Genomic DNA, 17,031 nt, shown 5'->3' with positions numbered 1-17,031 from the left:
CCGAGCGAAGAGCAAAGTAAAACGTGTATCCTTACTCCAGTGTAGATAAGTAGAATGATATGAATGACATCGGTACCGAGTTTGTGTGCTTTAGTTTGTTGGGTTTGTTTTTATTTGTGTATCGTTTTACGCTGGACAAAACTGAGGTAGAACCGGTAAATAATCAAACTAACAGCAAGGAACCGCGCGCGTAGATAATTCAGCAGGAACCCGTGTGAAGCAGTTTGAGTGGAGACAATTTCGATAGAATCAAGAGCGTTTAACTGGACAAGGTACATCCAATTGGCAAGCGATGTCCTGTTTTGGGTAGTACGATATTACGATAAGCAATGTAATTAGGAGCGTGGCACGAAACAGGCGGAACGGAAACCCCTCCGAAGCAATGACCTTTTCCCGCGGGAAAAGTCCCCTTGCCCTGCCTGTTCCCCAGCGTCCCCTTCTCTCTCTCTCTCTCTCTCCCTCCCTATCGCTCTCTTTCTTTCTTCCCACCCCCGGCAATCCTCTTTTTCCTGATCGCCCATGTTATACCCTTTCGGTTTAAAGTCGTCACAACAAGAAACGGTTGGCCAGCGGATGTCAGCTGCCAAGTCAAGTCAGCAACAGCGCGCCAACAGGTGGCGGGGTGGCCAGAACAAGCATCCGGCGGTATTCGCGTTTGCTAGCAAACGTGAGCTGTTCGTTGCGTCCGGCACGAGGTGATTAAAAGCTGTAAGACGAACAGCGTGACCAACGTTTGCGCTGTTTCGTTCTTCTCTTTCGTTTGTTCTTCCCAATTTTACGTTCGGATGCCTTTTTTGTATGCTAGTACCTTTACCTAGTTTTCCTCCTTTTCGTTCACCAACTGATGTAAAGCATTATTATGTGCGAACTAGCTTTTCATCTCTTGGTTTATACTGTGTGAAGTTTACGATATCTTGTGTTTGTAGTTCCGCATCCATCAGTTATCGTTTCAACCACTTCAGTTGGTTCGCTTTGTGTATGGTTTTACTCGATTGATTGATTTGTTTTTTTCTCCACCTTGGTTCACTTTTTCTTTCAATTTGTACTGCGTACTGCTAGACATATGTTTTCCCCCAGACGCGCAAAATTCTTTATTTTATATTTCCTTTGTTTTTATTCGTTCGCCGGTCTTGTTAGTGTTAAGTTATTTTCGTTTGTACATTGTAGTGTGGCACATTGTTGCAATAATATTCCGCTTTCCATCTAATCTTTTTTGTTTTGCTTTCTTTCACGACCTTCACCGTTCGCCCAGGGTACGACACTCTTCCGATAGATTCAATGCAGGGGCTTGAGATCGGCGGTGGTGGTGGCAGCAGCGTCGGCAACGGTGGTCCGGCCGGCAACGGGCTCGGCAACCAGCAGCAGCAGCAGCAGCAACAGCAGCAGCAGCAGCAGCAGCAGCAACAGCAACAGCAGCAGCAACACCAGCAGCAGCAGTCGGTCGGTAGCGGCGCGGGTGGTTCGGTGGTGATGGGCGGTGGAGCCAGCGGTATGTCCTCGTCCGGCCAGCCCACCTCCCCGTACGGCATGGACATGGACGTCGGCGAGATGGACGCGAGCGAGCTGACGTTCGACCATCTGGACGTGATGCCGTCGCCGCCGCAGGACAACAACCAGGTCGCCGCCTGGTACGACACCGATCTCTAAGCGGGGACACGGTGGTAGGCCACGGCAACCAGCGGGCAACGAAAGAGCGGCCCATTGGCCGTCCTACTATCTGCTTTCTGAAGCGGGGCAGCGAATTGATTCATTAACTATCTCTAGCTTGTAAGCCATTTTTTTAATCCGCTCGTTGAAACATTGTTCGCCCAGCGTGAACACGCACCGCAGCCGTTGCTCTCGTTTCACGAATTATCGAATGCAAAATTTTAACAAGCATCACACGCCACCAGCACAGCAAGCATACGCTACGAAAATGCTTAGTGTGTGGGGCAATTACGATTTCTTTACATTTACATTTTACATTGCCTTGTGTCGCAACCAATCGCAACTATCGCCTTCGGGTCTTTGTAGGAGTAAACACAGCGAAGGCACCCGCGAAGGAAATCAGCCGCATGTTGCTGAAATCGTCCAACTTCACATAATGCAGTAGAGTGCGTCAGCGGTTTGCGAAATTCAGATTCAACATCAAGATACGATTGTACACAACCCGTCATCGAACGGATATGCTATTTTATCTCTTTTTCCCTTTGATTATTGCGATTCTTACTACGCGTAGAAACCCGTGTACACCGTTTCACGTGTATCGATACATTTTTCCTTCCTGTTTCTCTCCCTATCTTGTACTATCACGTCCTGATAAACCACGAATAATGGCAAATGTGTATCACGAGGAAACATACTTACGAGAAATATTAAGTAAAACGAGTATCGTATGGCTGCCGCCACGTACCGTCTCTAGTAATAATAGATTGATCCATACATTAGCAATGATTATGCATGGAAACGTCGTCACACAATGGGCGAGTTTATATATTTTCTTTTTATATGCTTGTTTCGACCATTTCATATTGTTTATCATGCCCCTCCGTCCCCCCGGGGAGGAATAGTAAACAAAAAAAAAAAACTATTATTTTCTTTCCCAACTGCAACACTTTAGCTCGCGAGGAGCACTAGAGTAGGGCCATGAATGCATGAAACTACTAACAATGTACTGGAAAAATAGCCAGCGAAGCAGCAGGAGAGGGCGTATGTGTGAAACAATGCGGCAGAAAGAGAGAAAGAGAGCGATCGATAGAGCAACATTATAACTCTAGTATAAAAAGATGAAAAAAGCTAACCTCTCCGGGGATCAGGAGGATAAGAGAATCAACTTTTATAATACGATGATTATAAATATTAAGTGCTTCCAAACAACATCAACAACAAAATTATGAAAACCGAAACACACACACAAACACATACACGAACCGTTTGATGTAATGCCTTCCCCACCCCCTTCTCCAGCTCCACAACTATCCACGACTTGCTCTCCCTCCCCCCCCTGAACGAGTTGCCGCGCTCGGTGGAAAATAAAATTAAAAAATAAAATGCTATGGAAACATAACCTTGCCTAGCGCCGACGAAACGGTTTCCTTGGTGTGCGAAAGGCAGGATGAAGATCGAGTGAACCGCCGAATGCCCAGAAGTAGAGCGCAGCGGTTGGCGAGGATTCCGTTTGGTTTCGTTTAAGTTTTCCCCCCCCTCCCCACTTTTGTGTGTGTGTATCATCCATAGCATAGTTTTTAATATATTCCCTACGGGCACGATCATATTCCTGCAAAACCGGTTTATAAAAACAAATATATTACTGCTACTAGTACTAATACTTACATACTACTACTTCCATATATTTTTTTTCGTACATCTATACGTTTGTTTAAATAATTCTAATTTAAGTTTTAAAGAAAATTCCGGCCCACCCTTCGGTGTACCCCGTCGCCTCTGTTTTGAGGTTGACTAGAGATCCCAGACAGCTGCTTACTCACCCCTAGCCACCACCACCCCCTCACACACGTTTCTTGCGATAGGGAAAGGAAGGCGAAAGACAAAATCAGTTTAGTAGGACACCCCTTCCGTCGCACCGTTGCTGTCTCTGTGCCCTGTCCTCTGGCACTATCCCTTCGATTGGGATAGTGGGACCTCAGAGTACTTCCAGGATATGAGCAGCGTACGGTTCACCCTTTTTTCCGGAAGAGTCCGCAATCGAGTCTTTGAAGGAATCGTACCGACCCACGGAATTGGAACGGTGCAACCCACGATACATAGCCTAAATTTGAACCATCATCGACCCAACCCCTCCATTCCTGGCCTGCTTCGCCCTCGACTCCGTGTGCCCTTCGCCTTGCGTTCCCGGTTCGCTTTCCACACACCGACAACACAAGTGCGGAAATTGCATCGGAAAATGGTGCAGGAAGGACCTGGTTAGGGGGGGGGGGGCGCGAATACGGGATGCGGGACAAGTACTAACCATCACGCCGAGAAGCAGCAAGCATATTACTAAGCATAGCAAATGCAACAAGAAGTGTGCAAGAACATTTCAACTCGTACACACAGACATACACACACACACACCCACGGATGTAGCGCGAAGGAGGCAAAGTTAGAGCAAGGATTTTTAGCGATATAATCAATGTTTTATCATTCATATATGAACAAGGTATAATAAACGAAAGAAACCCACAAAAACGGAATTCAAAAAACAAAAAAAAAATATCGGAAAAATCAACGAGCGACTGCGTGTTGTTTCCTCTTTGTGCGCTATATCACAGCTGCTTGTTAGTCGCATTATTATCCCTAGTTCAGCCGTAAATAATTATACATCTTTGCATAGCGTACCTACACTGAAAGACACATTTTCCATGCAAATAATATCAGAAGAAATAATGATCCAGAAAATAGATACTATTTTATAGCTTTCTATTTCACAAGCAGTTCGACAAACACTATGCTTTTTCTCTCTTGTTAAGAAGATAGTAGCTTCAAACGAAGCTACGAAGCTTTAAAAAAAGAGTGCAGCAGCGATGCAGTAATTGTCCATAAACGGTTGGTTGGATTACTGATGGTTAGTAGAACGTGGTGGTGTGACGGCTTTAAAAGTTTAAACGCGGGTTAACTTTCACCACACACGAAGCGTACGAGCTGAAAGGACGCGTATTCTTGATAGGGGATTCAAGGGCGCAAAGAGTAACACGTATCGATCATACCTTTTATCGGTTTTTGGTTGACTCTTGCGACGGTTATACCTTTACAAAACCTGTCCTATCCTTTTTATTTTCCAGGTTTTAACGCAACAGTAACTTTTAAACTTTAAATTGAATTAACCATTACAACTTACTTTTGAAATTACCACTTATGATTTTACTTTCAGTTTTATTTATTGGTTTTGTAAATGAAAATTTGTGGCTTTCTCACGCATTTCGTTAACCAATCGAAAGCTCGCATCGATGTAAATTGGTTGTTCAAATCTTCTTTAGCGTGTTCATCCTCGCTTCGAAAAATTACCAACGCAAAACGAACGTAAAGAATTATTAATTTATTTCATTAATTTTCGTCAAACGTGTAGAATAAAGAACTTCAAATTATCGCATGACAAAGTATAGTTTAAAATTCTCATAATTTACATTGCCGATGTATGTATCTTCTTCTTGGCGTAACGACCTCTTGGTCATGCCTGCCCGTTAAGGGCTTACGAGACTTGTTTCCCTGTTGTACGTGGATAGTCAGTCCTCTCGTACAGGGGAGGGTCCGGTCTCGGTTGGGATTCGAACCCACGCCGTCGAGGTGGTGAGCCCCGGCGCTCATGGGCCGATGTTCTAACCGGCGCTACCGCTCGGCTGTCGCGGACCCCGATGTATGTATATTTCTTGTAATTCTTGAAGTGTTATGTTCCCTGATCAATGCATGTTCAGCTGCAACAAGCTTTGGTTTCCAATTAGTTCTACAAGTCACTGTTTAGTTTGATAGAAAAGGCCATAGTTAATTTACAATTTCGTTGGAAAATGCAATGTAAACAGGGCGGCTCGTTTCCACAGTGTTGGAAATAGCTTTTCAGCTTCCAAAAAATGTAAGGTTGGTAGGTATAGTATCGTTTGGCCACGCATCAATATCAGGGGTCGGTAAAGTCCTGGCCCACGGCCCGAATCCGGTCCATTTGCTGATGGGCTATCCACTCCGTAAGAAATTTTATTAAAAACAAACAAAAAATCAAGCATTTTTATCGAATTGGTTCACGATATCGCTCGTTTATCGTCTTGAAATGTACGTTGAAACTATTGAATACCGAGGGAACTTCCTCGTTTATTTCTATAAGGCTTTTTCGGTCGCATATCAGATCTAAAATCTAGATTCTAGATTTCTAACTCTCGTGAATCTCGTCCAAGCGGTAAAATAACATGTTAACTTTGCATGCACAATTACTACTTTCCCAGAATGCAATTTTCGATATAATTAAATTTAATAAACAGAATATGGTTTAGAATATTCAAAACATCCCAAAGTTAAGTTATTTAAATGACCGAGCGTAGGCCAGAAAAAATAACTTGACTGCTGGTTAATTTTAGTTACAATAAAACAGATTAATTTTAAGTACAGTGAACGTACATTCATGTTGAAGATGTACAAAATTCAACAAAGATAATTTTCAAATTTAATGGTTAAACTATAAAATATGCTCTTGTATTATATGTATATTGTTCTTAAAATTATATTTTAAAATGTGTTAGCATAATTTTACAAACATTAAAACATCGGTATCTTGCCCGCGGTTTTTGGTTCTTTTCCATCGTTTCCAGAAACGAGTGCCAACCCCTGATCTATATGATAAGCCCTCCATGCAGATATTTACACAACATCGTTCGGTTTGAGGAGTTTTACCAGAGCATCCCAGTGCCTGCAAGCGGTCCACAACGAATTTTCACCCTAATTGCTTTCGAAACATTAGCTTCGGGACGTAAGATTGTAGAATTAGTTGATTACCTTCATCTTCCACTTAATGTGTTTGTTTCTTGAAGGCCTTTTCCATCGTCGTTTTTATTTTGTCATGCAAATAATGTGCACACCGCAATGGGCGGTATAATTTGTTTGCCTGACGGTTATGCCCCGACTCACCCTACCGGCGATACGCTTCGTCGACGGATGGTAATGTCCTCCGAGGCGAATGCAGTTTGAGTGCACCACAAATGACACTCCGCTGGCGCGGTGCATTATCTCGCATCGTGCCGATCTGGATCACGTTAAACGGCGCTGCAAATCCCGCAATGCCATGCACGGCTGGGTGCGGTAAACGGCCGCCAGCCGGAGAGCAGCGATGCCTCGGTTGGCATCTCCGGTGGCGTCCGCTGTTCAGTTGGCATCGGGAATGGCGGCGTACACGGTGTGCGTTGGGCGGCCAGCGTTGGCGTGGGCGGTGCTGTTGGTTCTGTGGTGTCCGGCCGGTCGGACGGACTGGGTCGAAATTCCGCACCTGAAGCCGTCGGGTAGTGGTAGCACGCATGACACAGGGTACAGTACACCGCCGCACCTGCTGTCGCATCTGTCCGTCGCGCACGAACCGAGCACCTCCGTCCGGAGACGGTGGCGACCGGGGGGCCCGGATCGGCCGCCTATCAGCGATCTGCTGGACTACGAGCCCGGCCCGGCAGTGCACACACACAACAACCCACAGTGGGAGCGTGGACCGACCAGTGTGGACCTCCACCTCGGCGACGACTACCGACGCGTGGCGATGGTCAACGTGTCGAGTAAGGTGGATTCGTGGGAACCGGACGACGACGTCGACGACGAGCAGGAGCCGGAAGAGATCGAGGATGAGGAGCAACAGGAAACGCAACTGCTACCCTTCGGCAATCGCTACGAGGAGGAATCGATCGAAGCGTCTGCACCATCCGAACCTGGTGTGTACACAGTCCAACGTCCCGAGGCCGGCACCGTCGAGCACTTTGACGACTTTGACGATTACGACGAGCGAAAGCACGTACCGCCGGGTACGATCAACGCAGCGGAGAGTGACGACTCCGACCAGGAAGAGCACGAGACGGGAACAGCGTCGCCGGTGGTACACCGGAAGCGCAAGCCGCTCGTCCCAGTGGCCGGGTTTGGTGGGTTCGTCGAAATGCTTCGCCGCATGCAGGCCAACTTTGTGCTTCGAACGGCGCACACCATCGGCGACAAGATCCGGACGCTGGCCGGCCTCCGGGATCAGCTGCTCAGCAGCATCGGTAGGTGTTTTTTCTCTCATTCGAATCGTCAGTGCGTAGGTTCGAGTCTCGAACTTTGGGGTTGTGGGTTCATCATACCACATTTCGTGTTCGTGCAAGGTTCCTGAACATTTTCCAACGATCCTGGAGGATACACCGAAACAAAAATTATGTACCCAGCCTCCTTAACCGGCACTTAACCTGAGCTCCAATTCACGAATAGAATGAGGGAGATACACCTGTCAACCACCTACAATCATTCTACTATCAATCAGCAAAAAGAGGTCGTCGTTTTTAATTCATCAGCTCGTCCTTTTTAAAATCTTACTTTGTAACCCTAAAATGGTATCCGGGAATGTAATTTCGTAAGGGAATCGTTGAATTTTTGTTTCCAAACATCTGTAACTATTTGCACATTTCATTTTGTTCGATACGCTTGAGGTAAGTGTTTCAGTGTACTCTAGTTTCAGTTTTCTGATTTCTTTGGCATCAGAAACAATATTAACACGTTAAGCGCTACGTCGGTCCCTTAGAGCCGACAGTGTTCTTTCCCGTAAGCCGGCGTCAGTCTGCTCGGACCGACAAAGCCCGTTAGGTAGGTCGGCGTTTCTACGAATTGCTGGCAGAACGGAAAGCGGTGCAATTTGCACATAGCGCTTAACGTGTTAAATATCAAAAAACACCTGAAAATAGTTGACCAAACCACGCATTAAATCTGAAAAGCAACTGTCCAACTTTACGTTTGGCTGGCAAAATTAGAACTGCTTGCACTTTTTCCATCATTGTGCCGTTTGGTGACCGACTTTTAAGCTCTCTTTTTGCACATGCCTTTTTTTGAAAGATAGACAAAGAAGCTGTGATAAGCGAAATTCATTGTTATCGATTCTTCTTCTTTTTGGCGTAACGACCGTGTTTGGTCATGCCTGCCCATTAAGGGCTTACTAGCCTTGCTTCCCTGTGTGTACGTGAAGTCCTCTCGAAATTCAGTTCTAGATAGTGTTGTAATGTCAGCGTTCTAAGGGAAGATTTTTAATCACAAGATATCCTTCAATTCCGATGTCAGGTTCCGATGTGTGTGAAAGTGACTTTACTAGGCTTGTAATGTTCTAGCGATTGAAATATAATCGCTTACCTTGTTCAACATTAGTTCAGATGATTCGAGCAGTCAACCCGGTTAATCGAGTTTCCGTCGCGGGCCTCTTTGCAGAGAAACGTATAGCCGCTCTCTGGGCAGCTCCGGCGGGCCACGGACGGCGGCGGGTGAAGCGCGGCTGGATGGACCCGCACGGAGGGGACCCGCACGCGATGGACTTCCCCTCGGCCGAGGGCGCCCTGTTGACCATCTCCTTCCTCACCTTCGCCGTGTTTCTCATCAAGCTCGTGTTGCAGGTCATCAACACGATCAAGGCGAAGCACTACACGTACAGCACGTTCACGGCGGCAACGCCCGTCTCCGGGGGGGTGCTGGTGAAGCGGACGCGTCGCCAAACACCACCAGTCGGAGAGTCCGCCATCGACGACCGCCACCTTCCGGCGGTTCTGAGCGCGATCAACAGCTACAAATTTACGTGAAACGGGTTGGTTCCACTTTCGTCTCCAATTTTGCTCCAAATCCTCACTCGATAGCTTTCGGTCTTAAATCAAAATTAAATTTTAATCATTGCTGAGGAAAACCATCATCACTGATGAGGTGCTGAAATCCTTAAACTAAGCAGAGAATATAAGAAAAAGAAAGATTGAGACGGGAGATATTATTCTTAAACAACTAATTCGTATGGAAATCGCTCCATATGTATTACGAAACAAACTATGGGAGAAAATGTGTTCAACTTTGAGATAAATCAGTTTCATAAGTTTCATTTTGGATGTGGAAAAGATCAAACATAAAATATTAATGAAATAACATGATTCGAACGATAAAAATAGAATGGAGAAGATGAAGAGAACAAACTCTTAAATAATATTTGAACAATTAAGAATGGTGTATGTATGTATACCATCAACTTGAATAGTATGATGTCGAGCAAAGAGCATCGAAACTATTCCCCAAAAGCGATGTATGTTCCATGAGCAATAGTTCTCTGAAAAAATGCTCTAATTTATTGTAATTCAAATTCCATGTTAAATTACTTTAAATCAACGATAAATAAATGAATGGGTAACAATGTAGGACACATCTTCTATCGTCTATTGGGCCGGTCAGTTCATGGGACGGTTGCGTAGTGGATTATCCCACGGAAAGACGCCGCGCGAGAAGTCGTCCGCGTGGCAGATGGTGACATTGAAGTAGGATATGCTCCACTGTAGCAGGTATATAGATGGGATTTCACAGTGGACGCAGTCGAGAAAGCGCAGCTTGTTACACTGCTGCAGCACACGCTCAACCATGGGACCAGTCACGCTAATGCACCCCATTATATCCAGCTGCGCCAGCTGGAGGCCGTACTCGGCGATGCAGGCCAGGTCGGCATCCTGCAGGCAGCGGAAGCCGGTGAGGAAGAGCGTCTCCATGTTGGGACAGCCTTTCAGCAGATCGCCGATCGCCCCGTCCAGGCTCGTGGTGCCATTGGTGGTCCAGCCGATGTTAAGCTCCTTCAGTTTAGTGCACGCCTGCAGTGCCCGTATTGCCGATGGCGAAATGAATTCGGTTTTCCACAAATTCAAGCTAACCAGTTCCCGGTTGTGCACCGAGACGGTGGCAGCGATTGCCTGCGGGGTGACGTTCATGCAGCAAGATAGATTGAGATGCTGCAAGCTCGGGTTTCTAGGCAGCAAGTCTACAAGGCACTCCGTGTCCACCGTGGTGCGAGCTAAGTTCAGTCGTGTGAGATTTCGAAAGTGGAGCAGCGCCGGATTCAACGTCATAGTCATTTGACGGAGGCTCACTTCCCTCAGGTTCGGGCACAGCGTGGGAATGCAGCAAACTTCGTCATCGGAAAACTCCAAACCCATGTCATCCAAGCGAAGGTGCGTGATAGTATCGCCGCACGCTTTCAGGAGTCTGCAACAGGTGAGCAAATGTAGCAGAGTTTCGAATGTTTGGAAAATCACCACGTGCCTTACCTTATAACATCCCTGGCGTTAAGATCCGTCAACATGCCGCACCACGAGAGATCCAGTTTGCGTATCCCTGTACAGCGCGTTTCTAGCCACCTGATGCGCTTACAGTCCACCTGCATCCAGTACGGTCGGAGGTTAACCTCGCGATAGAGTCGGGAATCGCGGGCGACTGCATTGAACTTCTGACACACGATTTCTACCGCGCTGAGCGACGGTATATCCAGGAAAGAAAATATTTCGAACAATATTTCGTTCGGCAGTTGCATTAAACTGATTGTGCCAGGCGGAGGAACCTGGGCCGCGCTTTCATGTGCCGCGAAACTTGCCAGAGTTTCATTCGCGCAACTCAACGACCGAGAGCCAACCATCAAAATCCCATCGAGCGCTGGAAAGTAATCGAGCTCGCTAGTATTAAATTCCAGCCGCAGCACCCGCACGTGGAATCTTATGTTTCGTATTTGCGGATAGAATAAGCGGCTCGTTAAGTCGGTCGGGTTGGTATCGCTCGCACCGGACGGTTCATCCCACAGCAACACCCATCTTTTCGTACAAGTGAACGCCCAGATGCGCTGTATGGATCCCGGATTGAACGTTTCGTAGATGCCAATTATCCGGGGTACGACGGCATGTTCGAACTCAACGGCCAGGAAATCGTGCACCGGTGGATTCTTGCTTTCCGGTACGTTCTTCAGGCCGAACTCGGGATGGAACGACGGTGCTTCACGCCACCAGTTGCCGTGTGTTGTCTGCAACGAAGAAGAAGATGTGGAAAACATTAGCGCGCCCCTTTACCGATTGTAAGGTCGTTTGCCAAATCCTTACTAGCATATACGAATCAATGTGCTCGCCGTATGTTGGGAAATTTGTTGGCCTCCCGATAATATTAACCGCTGTGTATGATATGCTCGTAGTCGGCCCGTACTGGTCGCTTGCCCCAAGAACCGACTGTACGTACTGTAGAACATCCGAGGGCAAGGGGGCATACTCCTCATGATTACCGGGAATTTGCAGCATTGTCAGGCAGGCTTGAAAACAATATGATATATACATTAAACGTATGAATAATTTTAAATTAAGGAATCCGAAAACTATATGTCAAGATTCTCTACCATTTCTGGGGAATTTTTCAATTTGGATTACCGACGTTGCTACCTGTTTGGACAGTCTCCTTTAAACCATCCGCAGCATATCAATACAATGTTTTTATACCCAGCAATTACAACATTCAAAACAAAACAATGGCCGCGATTCTGACAACTCCGCTGACGTAATGGACAGGACATATGAGAAAAGTTTAGACCTGTTATTTAAAGTAACAGTTTAACAGTTGGTGTCCTATCACGGATAACCTTATAAATAATATTTGTTTAGAGAAACTGTACCAGGTTAGCACTACTTCGGTAATTTGCTTGCAACCAGATTGCGTTGAAAAATACATGTTTCACTTATAAGAAATATGTCCATCCACAGCACATACAACATTAAATATATACTGGCAACAACTCAAATGCCTAAGCTGGTACCACTCGAATTATTTCTTAAACCATATTGCAAGACGAAGGTAGCCTAGGTTAAACAATAATGACGCACTGTCCACATAACCTTTAAAGCAGCAAACATCTGCATCATCCTTCCATCGATCAACAATATCTACGAGGAATGAAACCTTAGAAAAGCTTTTGCGAAAAGCCAAGTTTTAAGAACGATAGACTGTATTACATGGATGGTATCGTTTGCATTAAAATAAACTAGGAAAATGATTTGAACATTGCACTCGAGGCCCACTGGAGGAAATCTGCACTTTAGCAAGGTTTAATATGTGTGTTTTGGCACAGGCACACTATATTTATAATAGCATTTAAAAATTGCTCCAATTTTTGTCTAATACACTCCTCCTCACATGTTGATTGCAGTTTATAGTCTAGTTGTACTAAATAAAATATCTATTTGCTTACTTACAAACAATAGTTTGATTTGCTCAACGAAATGGCACAGTAAACTTCTTAAACACGGCGTACTTCCTCGACTACTTACGAGCGAAAGGATCTTCGAACGCTTTTCACTTGACATTTCGACGCTGAACTACATTGCTCATTGGCCAACCATTCCAAAACCGTACGGGTTTACACTGTTAAAAATTTTACACCCAAAATGTAAATGTAAATGAAGCATTTCATACCTCAACGGAACCTCCCCAGTGCCGGGTTGACTCAACATGCTTTTAGATACAGCAAATTCGAAACCTAAGGGAAATGTAGTTTGTTCCCATTACGGCAATTCAGTCCTTATCGTGACCGGAAGATTTGCTTCATAAATCGTGCGAAAAATATATAGCAAAGGTAAATTGAGCAACATTATAAAGGACGTTAAATTTGGTATGCATTCAAATGATGTGCAATTATGCCATGCATGCCTAAGTTATCTTCTCCAACCCACTTACCATTAAACGCCATGGGACAATTTTATATAATAATATTAATTCGTAAAACACCCTTGAACTGTTAATGATAAGATAGGCAAAACTTTTTTCAAAGTACTTCGCTTGTTGTTATCAACTTATGGATCAACGGGTTGATTTTTTTTTTGCCGGGTTTATACTCGACCCAATGTAGGATTCTCGAAACAGTCGCCCGAATAAGTCAGTTAATTACTATAAAAAATACAATAATCAGTTACTGCAAAATTAATCAATCAGATCGGGGTTGTTTCTTTATTAGATGGTTTATATAAAATCACCGCTCCGTTGTTTCGTGCTTATGAATTAAAACTTGGTCGTGTCGGGCATGTTGCAGGCAACCCGGTATTGGTTTGGAATCCTACTAATATTTCGTACAAAACAGTTGTTCTATAATATTGATTGGATTTATAATGCACTCGATGATCAACAATCTATTAAATGCTAGTAACATTACTCCCTGTGATTGTGCATTTGATTGAAACAATATAGCGACCAGATGTGCCTTTCAAATTCATGACCAGTCCATGATAACAACTAACTGCACTAAATTCTACAGTGGTATATGTTTTAAGAATGTGTGTCATACACAGCATCGTGTGCATACTTTCAGTATTCTTTCGGAACTGCATTCGGATCAAGCCCGACCTTATGCATCTCCACCGCGATTGAGAATAGGTAGTCGTAGCATTCAGCCCTGGAAAAGAAAAATTAGATCGTTAGTTTGGGAGCAAACATTCACCTCCATCAACCATCGTTCATCCTATTTACATTGTTTTGGCTTTCTGCCAATTGTGGCCCCAGACGTACACACCGTGCCGACGGACAAGAATCGCTGACGTGCCAGGATAATCTTTCAGGGCATTCGCCATGGACTTCTCAAGATCTCTCTCGAACAAAGTGTTTTCAATTATGGGCACCACCAGCTCCTCATCATACATCAAATTGCGATTCAATTCATAATCGTAGATACCCTATTAAAATTGGAAAAATGTGAGTATAAAATTATTATTTTTGAGCACCACACAGTAGAATTATCCTGTTTACCTTTATCATCTCTTGGTGTGTGATACGGAATTCCTTTCCGGGCCACAGTAGTGTCGCCATCACGGCCGACGGGCTATGAGTGTGAATAACGGCACCAGCATTGCGATCTTTGTAAGCCAGCATAAACAACGGGGTACATTGGCTTTTGGTCAACCTTAAAATAACATGAAAAAAGATATAGTTCTAGCTAATTGTATTTTATCATTAAAATATATATATGTCGGCGAATATAACAAACTTCTTATAATCTGGTGGGGTTTGCAAATCATCTCCTTCGATGTTTTGTATGAAAAGATCGTCGGGTTGAATCCTTTCCTTCTGAACACCGGATGGTGCAATGTAGATCTCATCGCTTGAAGTAAAACACATAAACCAGATAAGTGCCTAGGGTTTAATGCTGTACTTTATATGTTTGATTAACATGAGTGATAACAACATGTTTCTTGGTAATATCATGGGAATATAGGTAAAGATACGAACTCTAGCTTAATGCTTATACCGCCCCCAGTGCCCGTCACCCATCCGAGATTATAAAACTGTTTGCACAACTCCGGTATCAGCTTACGAGGATGTTCCTGTTAAAACAATAGCGTTAAGGAAGGGAAACTAATTAATTCTTGCCATCATTTCGGGCTAAAATATGTTTAATTTACCTTATTGATAACATTATCATAAATCTAAACGAGCGAGGAGAATAACCGGACACAACAGAGGCAAATCAAGAAAAGAAAATGTACATTCATTACCAAGGGTATTTGGAATGCCTGCTGGTAGGATATGTGTGGGTAATTATTAGATTCAGGAGTGCTTCATTCTTAAAACTAAACTATCTACATGCAAACATCCAAGACGTGTAGAAGTTGTGCGTGCGATTTTTCCATTTCCAATGATTACTATGCAGGGCAATGTATAGCACAGGGCACCTGTCCGAGTATCTACTATCGATTTCTCGTGGCCCTTACATCATCCCTAAAAATCGATAAACTTATAAGGAAAGAATCTTTATATTTGTAACGTGGTTGCATGATAATTAAGTTCAATAGAAAGCTGGTTATCATTACTCAGAGATCGCATCAAGACGATAGTGTTTCACATTGCCTTTTTTAGAAATTTAATTGGTGTTGAAACAGACGTTATCGATAAAAGCAATTAAGAACCTATAATTTGAGCTGACAGATTAGCAGTATATATTTTATTTCGTTTCTCCCAGAAGGATAATGCTTAGACCCTATTTTAATGCTTTGTATCTGTGATACTGTACAAGTGCCTCTGAACTAAAACTCATGAAATAGGAAAGTCTGCCTATTTTGAAAAATCCATTGCCAATTGTATCACGCGCAAAATGAAAGGCACACAAATCGTGGATATGTTTAGAGTTTTCCCTAAATTGTTCTGTTCACTAAACTACAAGCACATCTCAAACGCGTTTTCCATAGCAGAACATACCTCAGATAGATCCTGATAGATGGATGACCTTCCTGATGCCATGGTGAAGGAACACTGATAAGCACAATTTGCCTTGCTCGAGCAGGCCCCAATAAAATCCTTGCTTGATGTTCTCCAGCGAGTAATGAATGTCAACTAGGTTCTTTCGACAAATCGAAGGGTTTCTGCCCCTAAGCTATAGCATACGGTTTCATAGGAGACACCGCCACCAAAAACAAAACCAAATTTCGGCACATTCAGGATTATTCCCAAGGTTGGTTCATATGGAGCGATTTGACAGGTAAACATAGCGCCATCTTGGAATTTATGATAATTAAAACTAGCATTCGTAATGGACGTTTGAATTCAATTCCGTAACAAACAACATTGGCGCTTCTACATTGGAAATTCACTGAGAAAACAACCTAAAACAAACATCGACGATATTTTGCCCCACCCTAGGAGGTGTATATATTTTTCCGTCATCTCCTACTTGTTGAAGAGCGGTTTGTATACGTTTCGGCACCTGAAAAGACTTTGTTAAAAATATCAATTAAAACGGAGTTTAATAACTGAATTACATTTGGTTAATTACATTAAAACGTAATCGCGCTGTAGTGTGGACTCCGAGTAATAGTCCCTTGCCAATTCAAAACCAAGAAGATGAAGGTACAAGCTCAGAATATTCAGGTAGTAGCTCTTCGTTAGGAAACGTTATGTCCGAGTTAGATGCTTTAAATATCAATTATTTTCCAGATGAATATTTAATATTATATTATATTTTAAATATTTTGAATGAAATTTTGTTGTAAATTTAGTTTGTTTTATACCAAACTTTAAAAAAATATTAATTAATATAAAAAAAAGATCGAAAAAATAATGCACCCATAGAAAATTCTAAAAATATGCATAATTTCGTACAATATAATAGTATTACACGATATTATAATGAAAAAATTGCAAAACATTTGATTCTGAATTTTATCCCGGCAATATGCTCGTTTCGCTCCATAGTGCGAACGGTCTAATAGGTGCGGCCAACGCGCTATGTGTGCTCCCATTACAGGGTTTGACAGGCCCACCAAACGTACAAAAAAGCGCGCGATTTTTAAAATATTTACAGCGGTAAACTCCAATGAAAAAAGTACAACAATATGAAACATCAGAAGCGTGATGATTTTCTGCCGTGTCTAGAACGCTCATTTCATTGACAAGTTCCTTTTTGACACTGATCGGTTACGCCCTCCGTGTCAAGTTACAGCGTGATGCTGATCTATAACCCAGTTGACGTTAGAACTTCAATTTTGTTATTGTTTTGAAAGAAGGTGCGATTTAGAAGGAACGTTGCCCCAGTTGTATGTTGGCCTG

At 43.7% G+C, this 17,031-nt stretch overlaps 4 protein-coding genes across 6 annotated transcripts in view; 2 read left to right on the top strand and 2 right to left on the bottom strand.

The window, feature by feature from the left end:
* LOC131268607 (armadillo segment polarity protein) overlaps positions 1–2,858 on the top strand; it is a 40,301-nt gene extending 37,443 nt beyond the window's left edge. Inside the window, exons 6-7 of one of the 2 annotated variants that reach the window (XM_058270831.1) lie at positions 1,253–1,346; positions 1,449–2,858. In XM_058270831.1, coding sequence (XP_058126814.1) covers positions 1,253–1,346; positions 1,449–1,647 — 293 coding nt within the window. In that variant the 3' untranslated portion in view covers positions 1,648–2,858. Of the gene's footprint in view, positions 1–1,252 lie in introns of both variants that reach the window. The other variant, XM_058270830.1, reaches the window with a different exon arrangement.
* Positions 2,859–6,838: 3,980 nt separating this feature from the next.
* Positions 6,839–9,248, top strand: LOC131269348 (uncharacterized). The gene is made up of 2 exons (XM_058271699.1): positions 6,839–7,697; positions 8,884–9,248. Exons 1-2 carry the CDS (start codon positions 6,839–6,841, stop codon positions 9,246–9,248), a joined length of 1,224 nt encoding a protein of 407 aa, XP_058127682.1.
* Positions 9,249–9,753: 505 nt separating this feature from the next.
* Positions 9,754–11,849, bottom strand: LOC131269011 (F-box/LRR-repeat protein 4). The gene is made up of 4 exons (XM_058271320.1): positions 11,846–11,849; positions 11,559–11,761; positions 10,740–11,482; positions 9,754–10,677 (listed from the first exon to the last, which is right to left on the bottom strand). Exons 2-4 carry the CDS (start codon positions 11,748–11,750, stop codon positions 9,876–9,878), a joined length of 1,737 nt encoding a protein of 578 aa, XP_058127303.1. The 5' UTR covers positions 11,751–11,761; positions 11,846–11,849; the 3' UTR covers positions 9,754–9,875.
* Positions 11,850–13,418: 1,569 nt separating this feature from the next.
* On the bottom strand, positions 13,419–15,917 carry LOC131269065 (probable methylthioribulose-1-phosphate dehydratase). 2 transcript variants are annotated; one of them, XM_058271381.1, is made up of 7 exons: positions 15,685–15,917; positions 14,892–14,915; positions 14,719–14,813; positions 14,477–14,590; positions 14,239–14,392; positions 13,963–14,165; positions 13,419–13,888 (listed from the first exon to the last, which is right to left on the bottom strand). In XM_058271381.1, the coding sequence occupies exons 1-7, from the start codon at positions 15,724–15,726 to the stop codon at positions 13,801–13,803; spliced, it is 720 nt and encodes a 239-aa protein (XP_058127364.1). In that variant the 5' UTR covers positions 15,727–15,917; the 3' UTR covers positions 13,419–13,800. The 2 variants fall into 2 exon arrangements, with proteins under 2 accessions (XP_058127364.1, XP_058127365.1); XM_058271382.1 differs by lacking the exon at positions 14,892–14,915.
* Between the last annotated feature and the right edge of the window lie 1,114 nt (positions 15,918–17,031).

Source organism: Anopheles coustani, chromosome X (genome assembly GCF_943734705.1).
Source record: "Anopheles coustani chromosome X, idAnoCousDA_361_x.2, whole genome shotgun sequence".
Lineage (NCBI taxonomy): Eukaryota > Metazoa > Arthropoda > Insecta > Diptera > Culicidae > Anopheles > Anopheles coustani.
Note: the sequence above shows the minus strand (reverse complement) of the source record. Positions and strands in the feature narration are given on the sequence as shown.

Bases quoted from the DNA above. Each gene is read 5' to 3' on its own strand.
- LOC131269348 (XM_058271699.1), top strand. From the start codon at position 6,839: ATGGCGGCGTACACGGTGTGCGTTGGGCGGCCAGCGTTGGCGTGGGCG. The intron at 7,698-8,883 runs GTAGGTGTTTTT...GCCTCTTTGCAG, and splicing joins TCAGCTGCTCAGCAGCATCG to AGAAACGTATAGCCGCTCTC.
- LOC131269011 (XM_058271320.1), bottom strand. From the start codon at position 11,750: ATGCTGCAAATTCCCGGTAATCATGAGGAGTATGCCCCCTTGCCCTCG. The intron at 11,483-11,558 runs GTAAGGATTTGG...TCTTCGTTGCAG, and splicing joins ACATTGATTCGTATATGCTA to ACAACACACGGCAACTGGTG. The intron at 10,678-10,739 runs GTAAGGCACGTG...CACCTGTTGCAG, and splicing joins AACGCCAGGGATGTTATAAG to ACTCCTGAAAGCGTGCGGCG.
- LOC131269065 (XM_058271381.1), bottom strand. From the start codon at position 15,726: ATGGCATCAGGAAGGTCATCCATCTATCAGGATCTATCTGAG. The intron at 14,814-14,891 runs GTAAATTAAACA...TTGTTTTAACAG, and splicing joins ATGATAATGTTATCAATAAG to GAACATCCTCGTAAGCTGAT. The intron at 14,166-14,238 runs GTAAACAGGATA...CAATTTTAATAG, and splicing joins CACACCAAGAGATGATAAAG to GGTATCTACGATTATGAATT.